The sequence below is a fragment of the Peromyscus eremicus genome, chromosome 5, assembly GCF_949786415.1.
Source record: "Peromyscus eremicus chromosome 5, PerEre_H2_v1, whole genome shotgun sequence".
Taxonomy (NCBI): Eukaryota; Metazoa; Chordata; class Mammalia; order Rodentia; family Cricetidae; genus Peromyscus; species Peromyscus eremicus.
Window position 1 is genome coordinate 38,874,983 of NC_081420.1, and position 23,531 is coordinate 38,898,513.

The 23,531-nt window shown below is 45.1% G+C and overlaps 1 protein-coding gene across 1 annotated transcript; it reads left to right on the top strand.

The window, feature by feature from the left end:
• The first annotated feature begins 6,594 nt into the window (after window positions 1-6,594).
• On the top strand, window positions 6,595-23,133 carry Slc17a4 (solute carrier family 17 member 4). The gene is made up of 12 exons (XM_059263266.1): window positions 6,595-6,691; window positions 12,053-12,179; window positions 14,477-14,676; window positions 15,524-15,757; window positions 15,844-15,931; window positions 16,363-16,449; window positions 17,441-17,559; window positions 17,657-17,818; window positions 18,851-18,983; window positions 19,059-19,206; window positions 20,365-20,455; window positions 21,959-23,133. Exons 2-12 carry the CDS (start codon window positions 12,089-12,091, stop codon window positions 22,091-22,093), a joined length of 1,488 nt encoding a protein of 495 aa, XP_059119249.1. The 5' UTR covers window positions 6,595-6,691; window positions 12,053-12,088; the 3' UTR covers window positions 22,094-23,133.
• The last annotated feature ends 398 nt before the right edge of the window (window positions 23,134-23,531 follow it).

Sequence of the window (23,531 nt, forward strand, 5' to 3'; positions counted from 1 at the left end):
GGAGACATCCTGCTGGCATGTTTGCACCCCAAGTGCTGTGAAGGCGGTGATGGTGGCATTGGGGGAGGGTCCCTGCGATTCCCTGCGATTCTATTCCATGTCCCAGAGTGAGAGGGCCAAACAAGACAGACTGTTCCTGAGAAATAACACTCAAGATGGGCCTCCAGCTTCTACACACACACACACACACACACACACAGGGAATCTAGGTGACTCTGCCTTGGGAAGCTCACTGTTGATGTCTCTTATTTTCTTCCTGAACATGCTCATTTTAAATCAATCTCAGCTCTACTTTTTAAAAAAAGTGAGAAATGACACAATTAGTTTCGAAAAGGGAGAGTTTATTATAGAGATTATTAAATCTAATAGCCTGTGTAGAGAGAGTCCCAGGATGAGACTCTGGCCTTGCTGGAGGGTGGGCACCAGTAAGGTTCAAGTGAGTCTTGCCAGGCATCAGAGGAGTCCCTGAGATTTTTGTGGAACTTGCTAGACATCTGATCTTGTGTGTGTGTGTGTGTGTGTGTGTGTGTGTGTGTGTGTGTGTGTGTTTTGAGGGCTGGGGGAGGGGCAATGGTCTATTAAAGCAAGCAGTAAGTTTGAAGCTTTGTCAGCTGCATGGGGATTTCAAATTGCTTCCTTCCAAGTACATTTATCAGTCTACTCAGGAATCCCTCTAAGTTTCTATATTTTTAATTGACAAAATGTTTAAAAATTCTCTGAAGAGTATAATTTCTTATGGTGGTAAGAGGAGTCAAGGAGCCAATGTGTATAAAGTCCTTTGAACAGAGTCTGCTCCATGTTAAACACCATAGAAAGGCTGCTGTTGTGGTCTCTTTACAAACAACAGCTGCTATTGTACACCCTACACTCGAAAGTGTGGGTGCAGGTAAAGCCTCGCATGTTGAATGATTGTGTCAAAGTATGTTGGACATTTAAATACCACTAGACTTCTCAGGGTTGCTGTTTTTATAGAGATCATAACAATTTGCAAACTCATTACATTAGTCACCTTGGGCTGTTAGGACAAAACACCCTGGACTGGGTGATTTAAACGATGGAAATTTAAAGTCTCATAGATCTGGAGGCTGGGTACTCCAGGCTTAAAGTCTGGCCTGGTTCAGTTTTTGGTGTCCGCTTCCTATATCCTCAGTGTGAGCTCACATGGCACAGAGATGGGGTGGAGAGAAAGCAGAGGGGAAGAGGGATGGGCTGAGTGAATTCTGGCTCCTCTTCTTCCTCTTCCTCCTTCTCAGACACACATACTATTGGGGGTACTATTGTACCTTATCCAAACCTAATTATACTTGGCAGACTCCAACTCCAACTCCAATCATGTGGAAGGTTAAGGCTTCACCATAAACTTCGGGGATACAGACATTCAGTTCATATCCATCAACCACGCACCTGAACACGTGTTTCCCTAGTTTCTAAATCTATTTTACCAAATTTTTAACATTTACAATTTTGAACAGTGATAGCTTTTGAACATTTACAAAAGCTGCCTCACAGTTTTAATTTTTATCTTATTATAACTTTATATGTATAAATCCATTCTATTCTTTGTAATTTTTTATCTATAGGGCTCTTACTGTATATACTCCACCCACCCCTGGAATCTTTTCATTCAAGAAATCAGTTCTTTGTCAGATGGTCTCTTGTGTTTTTCTTTTGAGATTTTTAAACTGAAAAGATATTTTTCATTTTCATTTGGTAGGATGTATTAGTCTTTATGATATTATGTTGTGATTTTTTGTAGTATAGGCAGAGATTATTTTTAACCACATGAGAATGCATTTTTCTTATTAATACACCTCCTTCCCCTTCCCTCCCTCGTTCCAGCTGGGAATTAATCCAGGGCCTTGCACATGCTGAGCAAATGTTCTACTCTTAAGCTACAGCCCAGCTCTTGCTTGATTTAGTTTCTTACTATGTAGGTCAGGCTGGTATTGAACCCCTTATGTAGCCCAGGCTGGCTTCTAACCTATGATCTTCCTGCTTCCATATCCTGGGTGTTGGGTTATCGGCATTCACCACATGCCTGGTTGCCTCTCAGCTCGCCTCACCCTCTCCTCTGCCCAGCAGTTCTCCATGGCTTCTTGTGACACTGAGCTGAAGGGCCCACCTCTCCCTGGGTTACTGGACAGGAGTTAAGCCTTGTTAAAGCATTGCAAAGCACTGCTAGAGTGCTGTCAATGTTAACCATACGTTTTTATCATAAGCACTTCTTACAATAGTCATTTTTCCTTCAAATAAGCTAAGGTATTGAGAGCAGGGCCACTTGACTTCCTAAGGAACGTTTTTTAGATTCTTCCGTGGTACCCTGGTTGCCTTGGTAGAAGGACCATCCACCCTACAGGCAGCAGCCCTCCCTTTATGCCAGCCCTGCTGCTTTGACCACCCCGAAGACCACTTGAGAAGATAACAGAGCAACCACAGCTGCCAGCTGCTCCAACATAACCCAAAGCCTTCCCCAGACTGTTTCAGAAGCCTTTCACTCACCAGAGGGGGAGTGCTCCCCACTACCCGTGACCACAAAGGGATTGGTGGCTGGCTCACACAACCCTTCACTTGCATAAGCCCCTCCCAAGGATGCAAGTGTGGTTTTTATTTTGGAGGAAGCATCCTTTGGAGGATGGGGCCGACTCCCTTGCTGTCCCTTGTTCTGTCTACACTAGCAGGCTGTTGGGTTCACTTTGTCACTCTGCAGGAAGACATCATCCTGATGTGGCAACCTGAGGCCCCAGCCCGAGGAAGAGCTTCTCTCGAGTGGTCTATTCTTTGTTGATCTTTATCATTTCAGAGCAGGGTTAGCTGGTGACAGGAAGACAGAGTGAGGTGACAAGGGGACTTGAGGACGACAGCTGCATCTGTGGCGCTGGAGCACCGGTTACAGTAGAGACAGCAAAGGCAGCAGGTGGATGTGGGGCAGAGCTGGTGAGAGCCGTGACGAGCTGAAGAGAAGCAAAGGAGGTCATTGCAAGAGTTCCTGAGAGTTCTGAAGGATGTCAGGCACCACAGGTCCTTAGCTGTAAAAGTCTCTGTCAATAGCTCAGACTCCTGCACGATGATGCAGCAGCCGTCACCGTAGGACCGAGGCCCGTGCCCGAGGCCTGTACCAGAGCTGTAACACTAGGACGTGCACTGGCTCTGCTGTATCCACTGCTGCTGGAAGCTGGGGAGGACAGCGGCTGACAAGAGCTAAAGCCACCAGGTTAATTCCAGAGCAGGAAGCCTCCAGCCTGGGAATGTGGTGAGCCATCAGTGCTGGCTTTGGTGGAGGCAGCAGGCCCACAGCTGCGATCTGTATAAAATTAGCTCTATTAAACGTGGGTATGGTAGAAACTGGCCACATAGGAGACACGGTGTCACCCCGACCTTTGAAGACTACAATACCTCTGAGACCATACAAGGTGACAATGGCACTAGTGAGCTGGACTGAGGGTTGACATGATGGCTTGGCAGAGAAATATGCGCCACTGTCTTGACAACTTGAATGAATTCCGTCCTTGGGACCAGCATGGTGGAAGGAAAGAACCCATGCTTGAAAGTCGCCCTTTGACCTCAACAAGTGCACATTTACCCACACAGACGTCACCACATGAATAAAGAAACACATAAACGTAAACTGAAAAGTGACACAAGCAGAGTATCAGGATCCTCAGAGAATCAAGGAAGATATATGTGACCTCAGACGAACTCAAAGTATGAGGAAGATTCAATGAACTTGATCAGCTTATCAATTAAATAATAAAACAAAGTTAAAAATTAAACGGTTGAGCCAATAAAATCCTCCAGCTGGTAAGATAAGGGCTAAAGGTTCTGAGTAATCATTTACTCCGAGGGGCTAGACAGCCGCAGAAAGCTGAGAAACCGATCATGACCGTGACCGGAACCACGCACTCCACCCTCCTCAGGTTCGCTCTCGACTTCTTGCTCTGGTTTTGCTGGTGTGGGAGTGGGCCTTTTCCTGTGGAGCTTGTGGGTGGTGTGGGAGTGGGCCTTTTCCTGTGGAGCTTGTGGGTGGTGTGGGAGTGGGCCTTTTCCTGTGGAGCTTGTGGGTGGTGTGGGAGTGGGCCTTTTCCTGTTGAGATTGTAGGTGGCGAGCAAGACTGTGTTTCTCTTGGGAGATGGTTCTGAAATGAGAGACAGGTGCTGCCTTTTCCTAAAACAAGTGAGGTCCCTGGGAACTCCAGAAGAAGAGGGAAGCAGGGAGATAGACTATGGGGGGGGGGAAGAAAGGGGGAGAGGGAGAGAGAATATTGTCTGCCGCAACTAGAAGTAAATGGTGATCATAAGCTCGGGGTTTGCATTTCTAAGGGTTACTGATGCTAGAAAGTTGAGCATAGCACTCATGCGTTTAATTTGCTTTTGTGAGATACACCAATTTGAAGAACAGCATTAACCAGCAGATTGAGGCAATACAGGCTGGTATCTTTTTTTTTTTAAATTTTATTTTATAATTTAATTTAATTTTACATATCAGCCATGGATTCCCTTGTTCTCCCCCCTCACGCGCGCCCCCCCCCCCACACCTTCCTTCCAGCCCACTCCCTATTTCCATCTCCTCCAGGACAAAGACTCCCCTGAGGACTGAGTTCAACCTGGTAGATTCAGTCCAGGCAGGTCCAGTCCCCTCCTCCCAGGCTGAGCCAAGTGTCCCTGTATAAGCCCCAGGTTCCAAACAGCCAGCACATGCACTGAGGACAGGACCCAGTCCCACTGCATGGATGCCTCCCAAACAGATCAAGCTAATCAGCTGTCTCACTTATCCAGAGGGCCTGATCCAGTTGGGGGCTCCTCAGCTATTGGTTTATAGTTCATGTGTTTCCATTCGTTTGGCTATTTGTCCCAGGCTGGTATCTCAAAGAGTATTCTTAACAGGTTTCAAAGATCAACATAACCAACACAGAGGAAACATGGGGAATTTATGTGGGGAAGTGGGGGGGGGGACAAAATAAATAAACCCCACATGGCTTCGTGCGGTGGTGCCGAGTAAAGAGCCTAGGTCAGGAGACTTTGGGAGCTGTAGAGTGAGTGATGCCATGTTTCTCACCAGGAGAAACGATTTAGAGTGGAGACCTGTTAACCTTGCCATGCTCACTGCAAAGCAGCACTTGGGAGGGGTGGGAAATAGGTTAACACCAATGGCTCAGAGAGAAACCATCTTGGTGAGAAAACATGTTACAGTCAGTGGACCCAGTTGCTTTCCTGGCTCTTTTTAATTTACCCGCCCTAAAAAGAAATAGATAAGACTGAGAAATTCCAAATTTATAGCTCTGCCCTAGCCTTCTGTCCCCAGAGACTGGGGCCTGCTTGGTCTTCTTGCTTTCCCTGTGCACTGGGAAGGAAACCCTTGCTGTCTTTTGGGAAAACTGCACCCCACCCCCATCACCACACCTCCATGGGACATGACTGGCTCTTACCTCAAGCCACCCACCTAGAGCCTCCAATGGTGACGGCTCTGCCTCCTCAGCTCCACACCCCTCTCCAGCATGTCCCACAGGCTGCTTTCCAAACACAACCCGAGTGTGGGATTTTTCACGGAAGGCGGCTCAGCCCGGCCACCGTCGACTCTGCACACAGGGTGAGAACAGCTCCCGCCCAGGTCTGCTGTGCCCAGTCTTCCTGCATGCATCACACACCGGCTAGAGTAATTCCCGCCCCTTGCCAGGCCTGTGGGACGCTGCCTGCTGTGGCCCTGCCTGCTGTGGCCCTGCCTGCTGTGGCCCTGCCTGCTGTGGCCCTGCCTGCTGTGGCCCTGCCTGCTGTGGCCCTGCCTGCTGCTTTCCGTTCAGCTCCCACCTTGAAGCTCCGTTCTCACTCTGTGCCAGCTCCGTCAGACTGCCTTCTGCCTTCAAAAGCAAGCCAAACCTCTTTTTTTCTTTTTCTGCCACGCTCATGTGCAGCTGGACTTCCCTCTTGGCTCAGAGCCACTGGGTACCAGCAGACTAGGTGGTGAGACTAGGCAAAGCAGGTGCCCTATCTGGCAGTCTTAGCCCCTTAGTCAGTATCACCCCGACTCTCCCGTCCTTTCCAGCTAGGCCATTCTTGGTTGGTTGGTTGGTTTTCCTGTCATATTGCATCCTCTCACTCACCAGGACACGTGTCCTGCGTGTTGTTGTTCATGGTCCTGTCTCTGCCTCCATCAGCCTTGACCCACCCTCATCCTTCACCTGGCAAACTCCACTTATCTCAAAAACTCCAGAAAGTCCATTTTCAGGCATCTGTGCTACTGGTTAAGTAGATATAGAAAGCAGTTAGTGAGAGTCAAGGCCTTCAGTCACGCTGGAGAAAGCCACGGAAGCAGAGCATTCCATTTGTTCCACGAATGTTTACTGAATCAATGACTGAGCCAGCGGTCAGTGAGCTCTGAGGCATTGCCTCACGGGGAGGTCTGTAAAGGGGACATGCTGCCCTGAATCCTGTCTGCAGTTCCGCCACTGGTAGAAGCTTCTGTTCAACCAGGTCTCCCCAAGGTGTGAACAAGGCTCCGCACCTCAGTTTAGTTTTTCCAGCAGAATTCCAGGCTTGACCGGCTTGATTCCGCCATTCAGTGTTGGTTTGGATTGAGTTGTTTATTTCTGATTTCTCATGCAGGCTGACAGGCTCACCTATCTAACCGCCGATGGTGGAAGTCAGAATCTTGTCTGTGACAGTTCACTTCTGGCTGTAGTAGTGACATGTGTGGACGGTAGGTAAACGGCACTGAAACACAGGGTCACCCCCAACCCAGCACATGCTGCACATCTTCTTGAATATGAACAGATTTCATATTCCCTAGGAAGCAGGTAAAGAATGGCTTGGCCTCACCAGGAGCTTCATCTACCCTTACTTTCCTTTACCTAGGCTTGACCTTTCAACATCTGTGTTCATCCTCAGGAAGTAAGAAGGCATTTTCAGACTCCTTATAATCCCAGTCTCATAGGTAATAGGCCTAACAAAGCAGAGAGCACCAAGTTCCAAACTTTATCTGAATTGAAACTTCCCAGTTCCAGGCTGGACCCTGGATGGAAGGGGCTGCTGGGATGGCCCCGTGTTTCCTTTCTTGGTCAGCCCCTCCCCTCTGCTCTCCTCCTAGCTGAAGCTTCTCGTTCTTCCAGGGCTGGGCTAGGGCATAGAGGCTGCTATGAGGCAGGCAGTGTCTTTCTGACTGGGTGGACAGTCCACGCTGCGTCTTTAGAACACCTCCCTGGGGACTTCGTGGCCCTTCTCCTGTCAGGGGTCACTCATGACTTTTGGCTCTTTCCCCAGCTGTTGAACCTCTTTAAAAAGTCCACTTCTGCTGCAGTCACAGAACACCTTCTATGCAGTGCTCTTGGAAAGTTGTTGGGGGGTTTTAGCTATTTTTTGGGGGCCCGCCACCCACCTCCCAAATAAACCACATATGGAGGCTTATACTTAATTATAGATGCCCAGCCTCAGCTTGGCTTAGTTTCTAGCCAGCTTTCCTTAACTTAACTTATCCTGTCTACCTTTTGCCTCTGGGCTTTTCCCTTTCTATTCCTAAATACATTTCTTTGTTTCTTACTCTATGGCTGGCTGCGTAGCTGGGTGGCTCGCCCCTGCAGTCGTCCTCCTTCTCTGGCTGCTAGCTCCCTCCTTCCAGTTTTTTCCTTTTATATATACTCTCTGTCTGCCAGCCCCGCCTATCCTTTCTTCTGCCTTGCTATTAGCTGCTCAGTTCTTTATTAGACCATCAGGTGTTTTAGACAGACACAGTAACACAGCTTCACAGAGTTAAACAAATGCAAAATAAACAAAAGTAACACACCTTAAAATAATGTTCTGCCACAGGAAAGACTTTAGAAAGTTGTGACTTTGACTTCTCTCCAGTCATCCACATCTGGTTGAAATGGAATGTGTGGGTCTGTGCCCCAGCATGTTCGCATCTGCTACCGTGAAGGTATCACAGGCTTTCTGTGTGGGGTGTGTGCTTTCTCCTCTACACAACATACACTCAGTTACAGCATGTGCCCTCTGAATTCAAAGGCATCTGAACTCACCAGTTCCCTTCTCTCTGCCTTTCTGCCTCTGCCCCTCCCCCCACAAACTCTATTGGGCACATATGTAGCCCTATAAATGCCCCCTAGCAGGTAGCCCTATGAGTTGGCCCTGTCTCTCTTCCTCTTTCATAAAATCTGGGTGGATAAGACATTCCTTTTGCTTGTCCATCTCAGCTGGCTTGTGCCTCTGAATTCGGTTCAGTAGCATCTTTCTTCTGAGACCTCTGAGGTGGTCTCTTCCAAGTTCAGGTAGGGGTTAGCATGTGGGATTTTCTTCTCACTGTGTGTTCAGATGGGAGGCAAGAGTCCCATTACACACAGAGAGAGGCACACACACACACACACACACACACACACACACACACACACACGCACAAGAAGATGTCATCAGAATGAACAATCTCCACACCCGACAGGGTGTAATCAGAGTTTTGCTGTAGTGAATATTTGTTGTTTTTGCTTTAAATTTATTCATTTATGTTTATGGCGTGTGTGTGTGTGTGTGTGTGTGTGTGTGTGTGTGTGTGTGTAACCTGTGTGCGGTACCTAAGGAGGCTGGAAGAGGGCCTTGGTGGTCAGACACCTGCTGGATTAGCAGGTGGTTCTGAGCCTTCTTGAACTCGGGTCCTCTTCTGAAAGAGTGGCAAATGCTTTTAACCATTGGGCTGTCATGCCAGACCCTTAAAATTTATTTTTAATCACACCAGTATTTCACAAACAATGATTAGACACCAGAGATGGAATGAAATTTCTGTGTGGCCATTTTTACCTGTCTTGCTCCTCCTACAGAGATGACAAGACCTATTAGACTAATGGATCTTAATTTTTCTTTCATAACTTTTAGCTCACTTATGTGCACATAAAATATGTAAAGTATATCTTCATGTGAGTTTGTCTTATTTAATTTTTAGTTTTCTACAATTTGCTTTTCACCTAACAACTTCATTGTTTTCTCATTTTTTAAAATTAGTTCTTAGGGAATTTTGTACAATGAGTGTTTAGCATATCCAGCCTCCTCCAATTCCTCTCACATCCACTCCGCACTTCTCTACATCCCGTTTTGTACCCTTTCTCCCTTCCTCAGCAGCTATCAATGGCCAGCAGCTTCTCAGCTATTGTTAAGAAACGGCAGGTGAGAGGCCTTGGCAGGTTTGAGCTGAGGAGACACAGTTCTGACAGTTCTGTTCGGACAGCAGCCAAGCGGGGCACAGCGCGCTAGAAAGTTACTCACACCACACAGGCATGGCATCCATGTGGAAAGTTTTATTAAAGGGGGAGAGAAGAGGGAATAGAGAGAAAGAGGGAGGGAGAGAGGGAAAGAGAGAGAAAGAAGGAGAAAAAGGGAAGCAGAGGTGCACGCTGCCTTGTGAAGAGAGACAGGGAGAGGGGAAGAAGAAGGAGGGGGAGGGTTTTTTCTCTTAAAGGGGGCTTTATGTAAGATGACCTAGGATGACGTCAGGATGCTGGGCAGGTCCTAACAGCTATGGGTGGGACTTTGTGCACACTCCCCCTCTCCTTGGGGATTTAGTCCGGCAGAGCTTGCACAGGTCCTGTGCATGCTGTCATGTGAGTTCACATGTGCCACTCTGCTGTGTCTGGAAAGCATTGCATCATTTTCTTGTTGTCATCTACCCCTCTGGCTCTTAAAATCTTTCTGCGTCCTTTTCCGCAATAATCCCTGAGTCTTGCGGGGGGTGGGGGCATGATTTTATATATATATATTATATATATATATAATATATATTATATATATATATATAGTGTGTGTGTGTGTGTGTGTGTGTGTGTGTGTGTGTGTGTGTGTGTGTATTCCGTTCAGGGCTGAACATTCTGCAGTCTTTTATTTCCCACACCTTGACCAACTGTACATCTCTGTCTTGCTGCAAACAGAGGCTTCTTTGATTACATTCTAAGATGTATTAATTTATTGGTATATTAAACCTTTACGAGTTGGTTTAATAATATACCCATTCAACAGAATAATAGCAGTCTGGCATGTGACCTGTCCACAAGTTCTTCTTGGCTGGTTAATGGTGCTGGGCATGAATGTCTGTTTGTGGAGTGGGCCTTAAACACCAGCAGGAAGTGGTTGCCTGTACTCCTGATGTCTGTACCACTGTTGTTCTAATGGGCATGTGTGGTGACTTGAACAAGAAGACCCCATCGTCTCAGGCCTTTGACTTCTCGATCCCCAGTTGGTGGCACTGTTGGGGAGTGTGATGCCCCATGTGGCTTGGTTATGCAATCCTAACAAAGGACAGTGAGGGAGTGAAAAAATGACAGACACACATACAGAAAAGCTAGGGTCAGGTAGAGTGTGTGCACTCTGGTGGAGCTGCTCCTGCTTCTCCTGCAACCCAGAACCTTAGTGTGTTTATTATGTACAGCTCAAGGAGAAGTTAGCTAGTCTTGGTAGGAGGTCTCTGTAGGAGAGCAGTCTGCGGCTGTAAACACCCAGGAGGAGGAAGCTGCAGTTGCTAGTTTTTACACACACTGATCAATCGTCTATAAACACTGGTACTTGGACTAGAAGAAGGAGGCTTGGTCAATTTCAAGCCTCATCCACACGAGAAAGGCTTTGCCATCTCCCACGGGTCTGAGCCCTTGGTTCTTGTATGGCTGTACCCATATCAATAATACATATTCATTCAGGACTTCATTTATTTGGGGCTTCCTCTGCTTCCTACAGGGTAGGTTTAGAAGGTGTAACCTTGCTAGAGGAAGTATGTTACTGGGGGCAAGCCTTAAGGTTTCAAAACCATGTTCCATTCCCAGTGTATGCTCTCTGCCTGGTGCTTGCAGTTCAAGACCTGAGCCCTCAGCTTCCTGCCCCTGTGGTCATGCCTTCAATCCACTAATGTGGATTCTAATCCTCTGGAATTGTACGCTCAAATAAACACTTTTCACTATAAGCTGCTGTGGTCATGGTGTTTGATTAATTAACGCAGCATGTCTGGCCTGGCCAGTAGTTATTGCAGCTTGATTTTGCAGCTAGGTAAAGCGGATGATCATTTTTCTCCTCTGGTAGTGTGCGCAGAACCTTCTAGTACTCCAAAATAAAAACCAGGCCCTTTGCAAGAGCTTAACTGTTAACCTGTCTCTCTGGCCCCTCCTTAATCACTTTAAGCATGCTTACATAATGTTGTTATAACGCTAGTATATTTGAGGTACTTTCTATCTACCTTCTGTGTGTTAAGTCTGAGGACTTGGCTTAGACAGGCTTCTTCTCTGGATGTTTATCATTTTGAACCTCACACTCATATTAAGTGGAACTTTACCTGTAGTTATTTGTTGTGATCTGTGTATACCAAAAGAATCTAGCTACAATCCTTGATTTTTCGTTAGAGCCTTAGTTCTCAGATAATATAGTATGAATTCAAAACCCCAGTTCTCCAGGAATTCTCAGAGTCCCTGTTTTTAAACTAGAGGCTGGGAAAGTGCAGAGATTCCTCAAGTTTGGGGCCTCTGGGGCTTCTGGCTGTGTGTTAGGATCTTACTCATAGTCTCCTTCCTGCCATGGGCCTGGCTTCATCCTTCATAGTCACTGGGCCGCGCCCCTGCACCACTGACGGACCCTGCCTCTACGCCCCACCCCCTACATCACAGTAGTGCATAACACTTCAGTTTTCACTGAATCCATGGAGGCAGCTCTTTCTAGCTTTGGCACAATGTGCCTCAAAGGACAACTGTTTGCCTTATTTTACAAGACTAAGTGTTTTTAAGGGACAGTTTCCACCACCCCAGAAAATTTAATCTGTTGGAATCTTCCAGATAAGATTTTAAATAAATGGTTGAATTTTCATGTCCAGGTGTTACAAATACTGGTTTAAGAACAGGGAATACACAGACATAAAAACAGTCTTATGGTTGATCTAGACAATCCAGGCTAGATTCTCCCATTTCAAAGATACAGCTAGTAAGACTTGGGGAACTATATCTTTTCCAAGGCCTCACATTTGGTTACTAGCAGAGCTAAGGATGGGGACCACACTATATAAGATACAAGATGTTTTCCTGTATGTGTTTGCTCTTACATGCTCTTATTTCAGTAAGTAGATGCTGGACCCTAGGAGGAGAGAGACAAAATGTCTACTGGAGCAGACATCAAGGCGAGAGTGGGAGCCATTCCCAATGACAGCAATTTAAACATGACCCAAGAACAATCCTTCAAGAAAGGTAAAATCACACACAGAGCTCTGGTTATGGGAAAAATAGGATCGATGTCACCCCAACTTCCTTTTTCTTGATAGCTAGCATTTTTCTCATTACTGCCAATGGCCAACAGAGCTAGATAGTGATAAAGCACTTTTACTCCTAATTATTTCATTTCTCATAGGTAATCTTGAAAGCATACACAGCAGATAAGAACCATGTGGCATTATCTGGAAGTGAAAACAAAAACTCAAAATAACTAAAAAAAAAAAAAAACAACAACAACAACAAAAAAAACTAAAACCAAAACAAACAAACAAAAAACACCAAAAAACAAAACAAAACAAAACACCCATAAAAACCAACAGACCAACAAACTCCAATCACCTCAGAGCAGATTTGAAATAGGAAACTGAGTTTGGTCTTTGGCCAAGGGCTGGGGTCTATTTAAATCATTTCAGATCACTGTCAAGTTGGAAAACTTACAACTTTCCCCCCACAAAGCTAACAAGGACAGAATGATAGACGTGTACATGGACGGCAAATTCAACTCAAGTACATGTGCTAAATAAAATCCTAGTTAAAGTAACAAAACAAGCTGTTCTGTCATTAGAAACAGCCTGTGAATAAGAAGAGACTATTTCAGGAATGCAAGGAGAGTCAAATGTTAGCGACCACCATCATAGTGCATTGCGTGAATGCTTCAGATCTCCTCACGACACCTACAGATTCTTTTACAACCCTGGCAAAGTGCAGGAGCCACGGAGACTTTCAAAACTTGCTACTAGTAGAGCATCTTGGATGGAGATCCAAGTGACTGATTCCAAAATTAAAAGATATTTGATAAAACCCAAGAATATTAAAATGGGAGTGGGATATTTAGTGTGGTTGAAGTACATGTCACACTCACTCACAAGCAACAACATAAAGGAGTATTTCCAGTAAATTCTGACCTAGCAGGAGTGCTTCCTGCACCATGCTGATGGACAAAATGAAAAGATGATATCAATGTAGCAAACAGTAAAGAGAACTGTTTTCCCCCATGATGTGTAATGTATATGTAAATGTGTATGTATTATCTGTCCATCTGTCTGTCATCTATCTAATCAAAGCCCAAGGGGCAAAAGAAACATGAAAATGATAAGCACTGGGTGTGGTCACACCTGTAATCCCAGCACTGAGTAGGATCTTGAGTTCGAGGCCAGCCTGGTGTGTATAATGAAACCCTGTCTCAACAAACAGATAAATAAAGACCATGATAGTAAAATTAATTCAGTTATAATGAAACCCTGTCTCAACAAACAAATAAATAAAGACCATGATAGTAAAATTAATTCAGTTATGGAAGCAACACAAAGTACTTGATAAAACCTACAAGGGCTTAACTGATGATTACAGTTTCTTGTTGGGATGGAGAAAAGACTTGAGTACATGGGTGAAGCATGGAGAAGACAACCTGGCCACCCTTCTTACTGGAATATGACATGTCAAAACAATGACCCAAATTTCACTCTAACTTCTGGAAGGAGGAGAGAGGCTTTTCAGAGTTAAATGGTCCTAGACTTAGGGCAAGGTGATTTTAATTTATATTTCATCAATCCTGTCAATCCTGAACTTAACAAGTGCGTCTCTACATGCCAGGGTATAGTGCCGGCTACCTCAGCTTCGTCTGCTGCCTGGCTGAAGCCTGGAAGCTGTAAACTCTGACCACAGTGACCACATGTTACCTTTGTCTCCCAGTTGTGGTCAAACTAACGAGTTTGGAACAGAGGCAAGCTTTTTGCAAGCCTAGCTTACAGTATGAAGATGAAGATGACATCTTCAACCTAGCACCAGCCTGCCACTCACACTTCTGCTTCAAAGCCCTGAACAAGTGAAGTAGCCTACCCCTAGTTACAGGTGACACTGATCTCCGCGGCTTAAGCAGGGAATCGGGAGTCATTTTCAAACCCCCTATACACACACACACACACACACACACACACACACACACACACACACACACCAGACACACCAGACACTACACAAAGCAATTTCAACTTCCTGGCAGTTCTTGATCTAAACCTGTTCCTGCCCTTGATGGCTCATCCCAGAGCCCTGAAAAGCCTATCTCTGAGAATGACTCCCCAAATGTTCTTCAAGGCTATGCTTCCGAAGGAACTAGCTCTCCATCTCAGGAGAACGGAGCCTCTCACAGAACAGTGCCTGGACCCCCCTGTACTTCCAAGAACCAGTAGACACCAGTCTTCTGCCTCCTCCAGACCTAGAAAGCGTAGGAACAAAGCAGGCTGACTGGATGACCTTTGTCTCTTTTCCTCTAGGCTTCTGCTCACTGAGGCATGGTCTAGCCTTCATCTTGCAGCTCTGTAATTTTTCAATTTATACCCAACAAATGAACTTGAGCATTGCCATAACAGCTATGGTGAACACCACAGTAGCAGCCAGCCAGCTCAATGCTTCCACAGAAAGGCCCCCTGCCGACTCCCAGGACTTCGGGAATGAAACGCTACAGGCATCTAAGGTAGCGATGTGTTTTGTGAAAATCTGAACTGTTTCTTTCAGGGCTACCTTATGAGCAAATGAGATTCCCCTAGCACGAGAACATAATGCATATCTGAGGAGATTTTCATCCCTCTCTATTTAGTGTCTGTAAGTGAAAGCATGGCTAAGTCAGAATAAAACATGGTTAATCATCCAGTAAAAGTAAATTCTTCTTCTGTAAGGATGAAACCAGGTGCATAGATTATGTCTACTTTCTCTTCCACATAATACTCAATAACTCAGCTATGATGTTTCATTCTTTATGAGCTTTCCCTTCTGTCCGAATCTGTCTATTACATATATAGTATATATGTATCTATCTATAATATATAAAATATAGTATTCATATATATCCTATATGAATATTATATGTATTTGCCTTTCTGAGACAGGGACTTTCTATGTCTGTCTTCAAACTCATTATCCTCATGCTTCAGCCTCCTAAGTTGTTGGATTCCAGGCATGTACCAGCATGAACTCCCTTATTTCAATTGGTCAGTTAATCATGTCAGGGTGATAGGAAAGAGTATGATGTGCATATACTTAGGTTTTTGTTCTTTTCTTTATAAAACTGGTGAATTGGAAGAATTGAAGAGAGGTTAAAATGACCTGCAAAGTGCTTCTTGTGTCTCAAGTCTTACAGTGAGCAGTCAACAGCTGAGCCAGGTGTGAGGTACAGTTGTAATTGCAGGACTTTGGAGGTGGGAGCGAAGGACTAAGAGATCAAGGTCAGCCTGGGCTGGCGAGAACCTGTCTCAAGAACAAAATGAAAGGAAAGGAAACACACCACCTGTGTAGCCAACAATGAGGCCCTCCTTGTCGCCTAGGCCCCTGTGTATGACTGGACTCCTGAGATCCAGGGAATCCTCCTCAGCTCCCTGAGCTATGGATCATTCTTAGCTCCGATCCCCACTGGCTATGTGGCTGGAGTGTTTGGAGCCAAGTATGTGGTTGGAGCAGGCTTGCTAATTTCTTCTGTCCTGACCCTCTTCACTCCCCTGGCGGCTGATGCTGGAGTAGCCTTGCTCATTGTCCTTCGGGTCATCCAAGGCATGGCTCAGGTATCGAGATCTTTACCGAGTATAACTGTCATGTGTCTATGTTCTTGAATGATCTCCTATCTCTAAGAATGGAAAATTTCCCCCAGGTTATGGTATTGACAGGTCAGTACTCAATGTGGGTCAAATGGGCTCCCCCATTGGAAAGGAGTCAACTCACCACCATCGCTGGATCAGGTAACTGGTATCTTAATCTCATTTTATGTGCACTGTCCAAGAGTACTCAGCAATGGACTAAGAGAATGACAATCTGGTATCCTGGCTACTCTGTCTTCATAATCCTTGCTTTTAAGAACTAGACTGTCTTTTTTGATCAGGTGGGTTAACAATGCACCAAACATTTTTGGATTTTGTATACATTCATTTCTTTTACCCTGATAGGAACCTTATAAATCAGTGAAGAGTAAGCACGCAGTGCAGAGAATCCAAGACACAAATAGACTAAGTGTCTGAGATCATACAGTCCGTGAGTGAAGGAGCAGGGTTTGTATTGTGGTAGTCTGGCTCGAAGCCCATACCCTCAGTCACTGTCACTCAGCTCTGTAGGAAGCATACTGATTCCCAAGGCCAGCGCTCATCTTCATGATGTCCTCGCATCTTTTGCTCAGGGTCAATGCTTGGGACCTTCCTTGTCCTCATTGCTGGTGGGCTTCTTTGCCAGAACCTTGGATGGCCTTATATCTTCTACATCTTCGGTGAGTTTGTTCTTTTCTAAAATCTCAAAATGTTGCTGGGCATCTGTAATGAACGTGTCTCTGGTTATCCAAATTCTAACACATAGCATTTATGTAAAGTTGGCAATGTTCAAATTTAGTCATGGTATAAATCTTGCTAATTTACAAAAGAGCATCTAAATTGCAGTATTCTGGGGGCTAGAGAGATGGATTAGCAGTTGGGAGTATTTGCTGCTCTTGCAGAGGACCTAGGTTCAGTTCAAAGCACCCACAAAATGGCCCATAAGCATCTGTAACTCCAGTTCCAGGGGATCCCATGCCCTCTTCTGATCTTCACAGGTATACATACACATATGCAGACAAAACACTCATACATGTTAGATAAATTTTCTTTGATGATGATTAATTTTATTCTACATGTAGAAATGGTCTAGGTAATCAATCACACATACAACAAGAAAGACAAAAGAAAGGCAGGAAGAGGTTCAATGAAGAAGAGAACTTTGCGGTACAACCTACAGGTGTGCTGTCTGGTGCTCAGTTGTGAGGAGAAGCGCACCAAGAGCTTTTGTGTATCTTTAGTGTAACAGTGTGTGTGTGTGTGTGTGTGTGTGTGTGTGTGTGTGTGTGTGTGTTTCAAAGCCTCTGTGAACTCAGTGGTTTGCAGCAGCTGTCATTCTTCCTGAAGTCCCATGGAACAGCTAGTGGCCTCTATTCCCTGTTTCTCTCACCTGCCTTGGATCATGGAATCACGGGAGCTCATTCCTCCCCAGAGGACAATGAAGAAAGGCAGTGTCTCTTAATGCCTCAGCTGGCAGCTGTCGAAGGGCATAGGCGAAAGCAAGTTGCATGAACAAGACCAACGTGGGGAAGAACCCTCGTTGATGGTGCCATTCAAGGGTGCAATGTTGGGGATGGGGTGAGGCGTGGGCACTAGTTGTCCTGTCAGCCATGGGAGTCATCGAACTGAAAGAAAACGCCAACGCAGTGCTGACTGGCTCTTCTACCGTAGGTGGAATTGGCTGTGCCTGTTGCCTGATCTGGTTTCCTCTCGTATATGATGACCCACAGAATCACCCCTTTATCAGCACCGGTGAGAAGAGATACATTGTGTGTTCCCTGGCTGAGGAGGTACACCGAGGCATTTCCCTGTCATTTTCCCTATCCCTGGACGTCTCAGAGCCCCTGTCTTGCCATGGAGGGGATCATCACATGTGTTTTCTTTTAGGATTGCTCGCCAGGATGGACTCTTCCCATTAAAGCCATGGTCAAATCTCTCCCACTCTGGGCCATTGTGGTGTCTTATTTCTGTGAATACTGGCTGCTATCCACAATAATGGCATACACACCCACATATATCAGTTCTGTACTTCAAGCAAACCTCAGAGATGTGAGTACAAACAAAGTAACAAAGTGTACCCAGGCATTGTGTTTCTCTGTATGACCTCACTCATGGCCACAGGATGAGGGATTAGACCAGGAACCCCCACAGGAAGTGCAACCAGTTAACTTGGATTCACATTGACCTCAGTGTGGCCCACTGCTTACCTGAGCAGAGATATGGTTCCAAATCAGGTCATGGTTCATGGTGTCATACTTTTAAAAGTGTTATGCAAAAATTTTTTACTTAATGAAGTCAGCATTTATAAACAAGATGCTCTATTGGCAGCATAAAATTTTTTAAGAGATTAATAAATTCTATTGCAAATAAGATGTTGTTAGACTTCTTTTCCCTCCCTCCCTCACTCCCTCCCTCCCTCCATTCCTCTCCCCCTCTCTTCCTTCCTTCCTTCCTTCCTCTCTTTCTTTCTTTCTTTCTTTCTTTCTTTCTTTCTTTCCTTTCTTTCTTTCTTTCTCTTCCCTGAGATAAGGTTTCACTAGGTAAGCTAGGCTGACCTGCAATTTGCTATATAGCCAAGGCTGGCCTCAAAATCCAGGTCTTCTTACCTCTACCTCCCACTGTAGGATTACAGGTATGTATCACCAAGCCTAGCTCAAAATCATTAAAATAGCTATTTATAAGTGATATTTATATATGAAGAAAGCCTTTGTCCTTTGTTTTTATTAAAAATAATTGAAGTCAGGTATGGTGGTGCACACCTTTAATCCCAGCACGTGGGAGGCAGAGGCTGTAAGATATGTGTGAGTTTGAGCCAGCCTGCTCTACATAGTGAATCCTGAGTCAACTAGGAATACACAGTGAGAATTTCTGTCAAAAAAAGAAATTAGGAAGATTGAGTTATGTGCATATTTCCCCTCCAGAATTAAAGTTAAATTAAATTCTAGTAACAAAGAAGTTGATTGACACAGAAAGTGATGTATGTATAATGCAAAGCCACAGACGTGGACCATCCATCAGGATCAGTCAGGACCATGACAAAGATGCTGAGGATGCTCATACTTACCCATCTCCAATCTCCAGAGTGGAATCCTGTCGGCCCTGCCGTTCGTGGCTGGCTGTGTCTGCATCATCCTTGGGGGTCTGTTGGCAGATTTTCTCCTCTCCAGGAAAGTCCTCCGACTTGTAACTATCCGGAAGCTTTTCACTGCCGTAGGTAAGGGCCAAGCTGACTGCTAGGTGGTTGTGGGAGCTTGGGAGCCTCTTTCTTATGTCTTCTGTTCTGCTGCAGGGGTCCTTGTCTCATCCGGGATCCTCGTGCCCCTGCCTTGGGTCAGATCCAGCCGCAGCACCACAATGGCCTTCTTGGTTATATCTTCTGTCTTCTGCAGCCTCTGTGATTCAGGGGCCCTCATTAACTTCTTAGATATTGCTCCACGGTAGGGACCCCTTTGCCTCATCCTCACAGAAGCTCAGTTCAGGCCCAGGAACCCTACCTACCCTTGCTCTGATATAAAGGTGAAAGAGAGTGTGTACATCAGGTCACAGAAGATAGTAACATCAATGCTACATCTCTGTAATTTCTGGATGGGACCCTGGGCTAGTTGCCCATTGTGAATGCAGCCTTTCCTAGCTGAAACAAGAGCAGTCTGTGGCCATGCAGACACCTGACCTGTCAGTCTCTGCTGAAGAATGCAGCAAGTGCGTTGGGTTGGTTACTGAAAGGTCTCAAGAGATCCCATACTGGAGGCCTAAGGTGGCTTAAATAAGGAGAAAGAGGGTTGGGAGGAATGGTTCAGCTGGTAAATGCTTGCCAGGCAAACATGTGGACTTGAGTTTTATCCCCAGAACCCACATTGCAAGAAAAAACAACAACAAAACAAAACAAAACAAAATCAAGTAAGCCAAGTACAGTGGTGTGCACTTGCAATCCCAGTGCTGGAAGCTGGCGAAAGGTGGAGAGCCCTGCGGCTTCTTGCCTAGCCTAATGAGCAATTTCCAAGCTGACAAGAGACACTAGTTCCAAAAGAAATGTGGACAACACCTCAAAGATGTACCCAAGATTGTCATCTGGCCTCCACATGCAGTGCACATACATGCATGCATACTGCCACACATGTAAACACATATACATCCACAAAATCAACGGGAAAAGACATAGAACCCGAGGAAAAATCCTTATCTTTGGTGCCAGTCATGCCAGAGAGAACTGAGACCAGACATAAAACTCCCAGGGTTTAACTCAAGCAACAGGATATGCTTCACCTTTACGCGATGGGCCACTGAGATAGGCTGGTCTCAGAGAGTAACCATCTCATCACATGAAGGTCTTTGATGCAGAAGGAAGAGACTTTTGTATCCCTAAATAGGGCTGCAAGATTGGGCTAAATAGTAAGAACCAAGAAGTTGACATGTTAGCATAGACTATCCCTGAAAGGGTGAGCCTGTAGCCTAGGAGTATAAGGATCTTAGTTAGCATCTTTTGTTCAGGTTTAGTATCCACCACCCTAAGCATTGCCAGAGATATGCATAGAGATATAGCAGTGCAATGCATCCAGGATGAGCCCTTTGCTTACATGAGACTGCCCCCTTCCCAGGTACGCTGGCTTTCTCAAAGGACTGTTGCAGGTCTTTTCTCATATAGCAGGAGGCATAGCTCCCACTGTTGCTGGATTTTTCCTCAGTCAGGTAAGGTTAAACATCATAAAGAATATTAATAAGAGAAACTTAATGGTAGCTAGTAGCAGTCAGTCTAAGATACTGTTAATTCCTCAGTGAGGAAGAACTCAAAACTCTTGAGTCTGGAGCCCCTAACATACCTTCATTCCCAGCTCAACTTATGTAGGGAAATTCCATATTCCATGGGTGTGGTATATGTGAGAATGCTCAGTGTAGTGGGTTATGGTTTGTGAATTCTTACAAGATGAGCTTCTCATGTTAAAATCCCACATATCTAGTAATATTCATGGCATTTCTCCTATAGTCCAGTATGATCATCCATCATGATTTATCTCAAACTGAGCGCTCTCAGAATTTCTGAGAGGTTTTCAGTGTTAACATCTTGAATGCTCTGGGCAAACCAGGATGAGGTGGTTTTCTGTCTAGGAAGCTAAAAAGTCTTTGGAAATTGGTGAGCAAGATGTTTAATGAATGGCAGAGTGGAAAGCTCCCTGTACCTCACACCTATGCTCCTGAGTTCTCTCTGCCATTCATTCATCTTGCTCATCACTCAGACCAGAAGCACCCGGGGACCAGTACTGCTGGGATGCTGGATTTTCACTCTGAAGCCTTCCATCCTGGAGAGGCACTATGATGTCATTAAAATAAGCAAGGCAATGCAGTGCGTGCTGGTAATCCCAGCACGTGGGAGGCCAGTTTGGTCTACACTGTCAGACCCTGTCTCACAAACAAATCCCTAAAAGAAGAAAAAAGTAAGAATAAGCAAATGATTAAACCTGATGACTTGAACATTGCCTAAGAATTATATAGATATAAATTTCACATGGAAAAGGATGTCTGGGAGATTTATGAAAATCTCATTTCTAACTTTTCCATGACCTTGTATCAGTAACTCAGAAAAAGACAGGAGATTCACAAAGAAAGGATTTTTGTTTTAGTAAAATCAAGTCCTCTCTTGCCTTCGAAGCTTCTATCCCTTTCTAGTCTCTGAAAACACTGTTAGGTATTGGTTAAAAGGAAAATCCTCACATAAACCTTGTTCCTCTTGCCACTTGATTGATTAATTAATTAATTCATTCATTCATTAAAAAAACTATTAAATATTAGTGTGTACTATGCCAATTGTTTTAGCAAACAAACCCACAAAAGCCCTCCAACCTTGCCTCATGAAATGTATATTGAAAAAAAAACTGACAGAAAACTATAGACATATTGGTGGTAAGTGCGGAGAGAAGAAGAGAATAGGAAACATGACCAACTTATCAGTGTGGTCAAAGAAGCAATCTTTGAAAAGGTGACATTGAGCAAGTCAGGAAAGAGTGCCTGATGGGACACACTTTCCAGCAGAGGGAACAGGGGGTGTGATGGTCCAATGTCAGACATGCTGCAGTATATTCCAGGAGCAAGATGGGAGTCTTGGAGATGGGGCTGAATTAGGAGAAGGAGCATCAAGGCGTAGAACCTTGTATAAGAAGTAACCACTGTTACTAACAAGGCGTTTCCTGCCTCCAGGATCCAGAGTTTGGCTGGAGAAATGTCTTCTTCCTTGCAGCTGCTATTGATGTAGTAGGCCTGCTCTTCTACCTCATCTTTGGCCGAGCAGAGGTACAGGACTGGGCTAAGGAACAGACATTCACCCATCTCTGAGAAAAGTGAACGATGTGTGAGATCCTGACACTTCCCTTCAAAGATCTGCTTTTGTGCCTGCTTGACCGCTAAAGCCATCCAACTGGAAGGGGCTTTGTTTCCAGGATCATCAGAGATCCTGGCTATGTAACACTAAAGGTATTTTTTCCACACAACTGGAGGTTTCACAAGGAAAGGAAAGGATTGGTTGTTTATAACTGTATGCTCCTGGAAGCACAAGTGTGTCCAACTGTCTATGAATCCTCTATACTTTCACCTGCTGCCATGGTAAAAAGCATCAGGGGCTGGAGGACAATTTGCCATCAAAGCTAAAGAGGAAGCCAGAAGTACAGGAATGATGAGTTAGAACCATAGCAGTGTGGTACCATGAACTCTTTAAGCTGTCAGCAAAAAAGACCGGACAACCCAGAAAAGAGGATGTCTACAGGTTGAAGTCCTGGGGCAGGAGGCCAAAGTGGACAGTTGCTCTTATGTTAAGTGAGGGGGTTCAAGAACCATTGTGAGCCTTGGTGTGTGCAGGGTGTCTAACTGAAAGCAGTCAGGATAAAGAACAATGGAGAGTGAGTCTATCATGCAAAAAGGAATGAACTTTCTTCAACTAATACAAGAGGGGTAATGGAATTCAACCATTCCGGACAACTTTATGTCTGTGGATCTTGGCTTTGGATCAAAACCACTTTTACAATATAAACCCCACCCAGGCACTCTCTGGAGTCAACTCTTCCATAGCTACCTTCTTTCTAACCCCTCTGACCTGGGCCCCTCATCTGAATGTGGATCTGTGCACATCCCTTCTGTCTTAGTCTTAGTAAGACCTTGTCTTGTGTGTCTCTTATTACCTCATGCACTGCTTTACGGCATCTGTCCCATCATGGCTGCCCTGTGCTTGCTTATCTGACTCTTGTGGTTTCAGCCACTGTTCAATGGGTCTCATTCAATGTAAAATGTCTTCTAAAAATGTTGGTAAGACCCAAGCTTGCTTCAGCTCATTTCAAATGTCTAGAGAGTGTGTATGGTGTCTCTTTGCATTAAGAATCTACATGGGGGCTGGAGAGGTGGCTCAGTGGTTAAAAGCACTGGCTGCTCTTCTAGACGACCGAGGTTCAATTCCCAGCAACCACATGGCAGCTCACAACTGTTCGTAACTCCAAGATCTGACACCCTCACACAGATGTACAGGCAGGCAAAATGCCAAAGCACATAAAATAAAAATAAATTATTTCAAAAGAGAATCATATATATATATAAAAGAATCCACATGGGTGACACAGGGACTACAAAAGAACAAACACTCAAACATTAAATGAATGTTAATGAATACATTAGTGTGTATGGAGACATGGCGGACATCACAGTCACGCACAGCTTGAAATAGCTCACTATCACAGGAGGATAGATGGCTTTAATAAAAGTATCACACGTGAGCGTGCAGTGACAG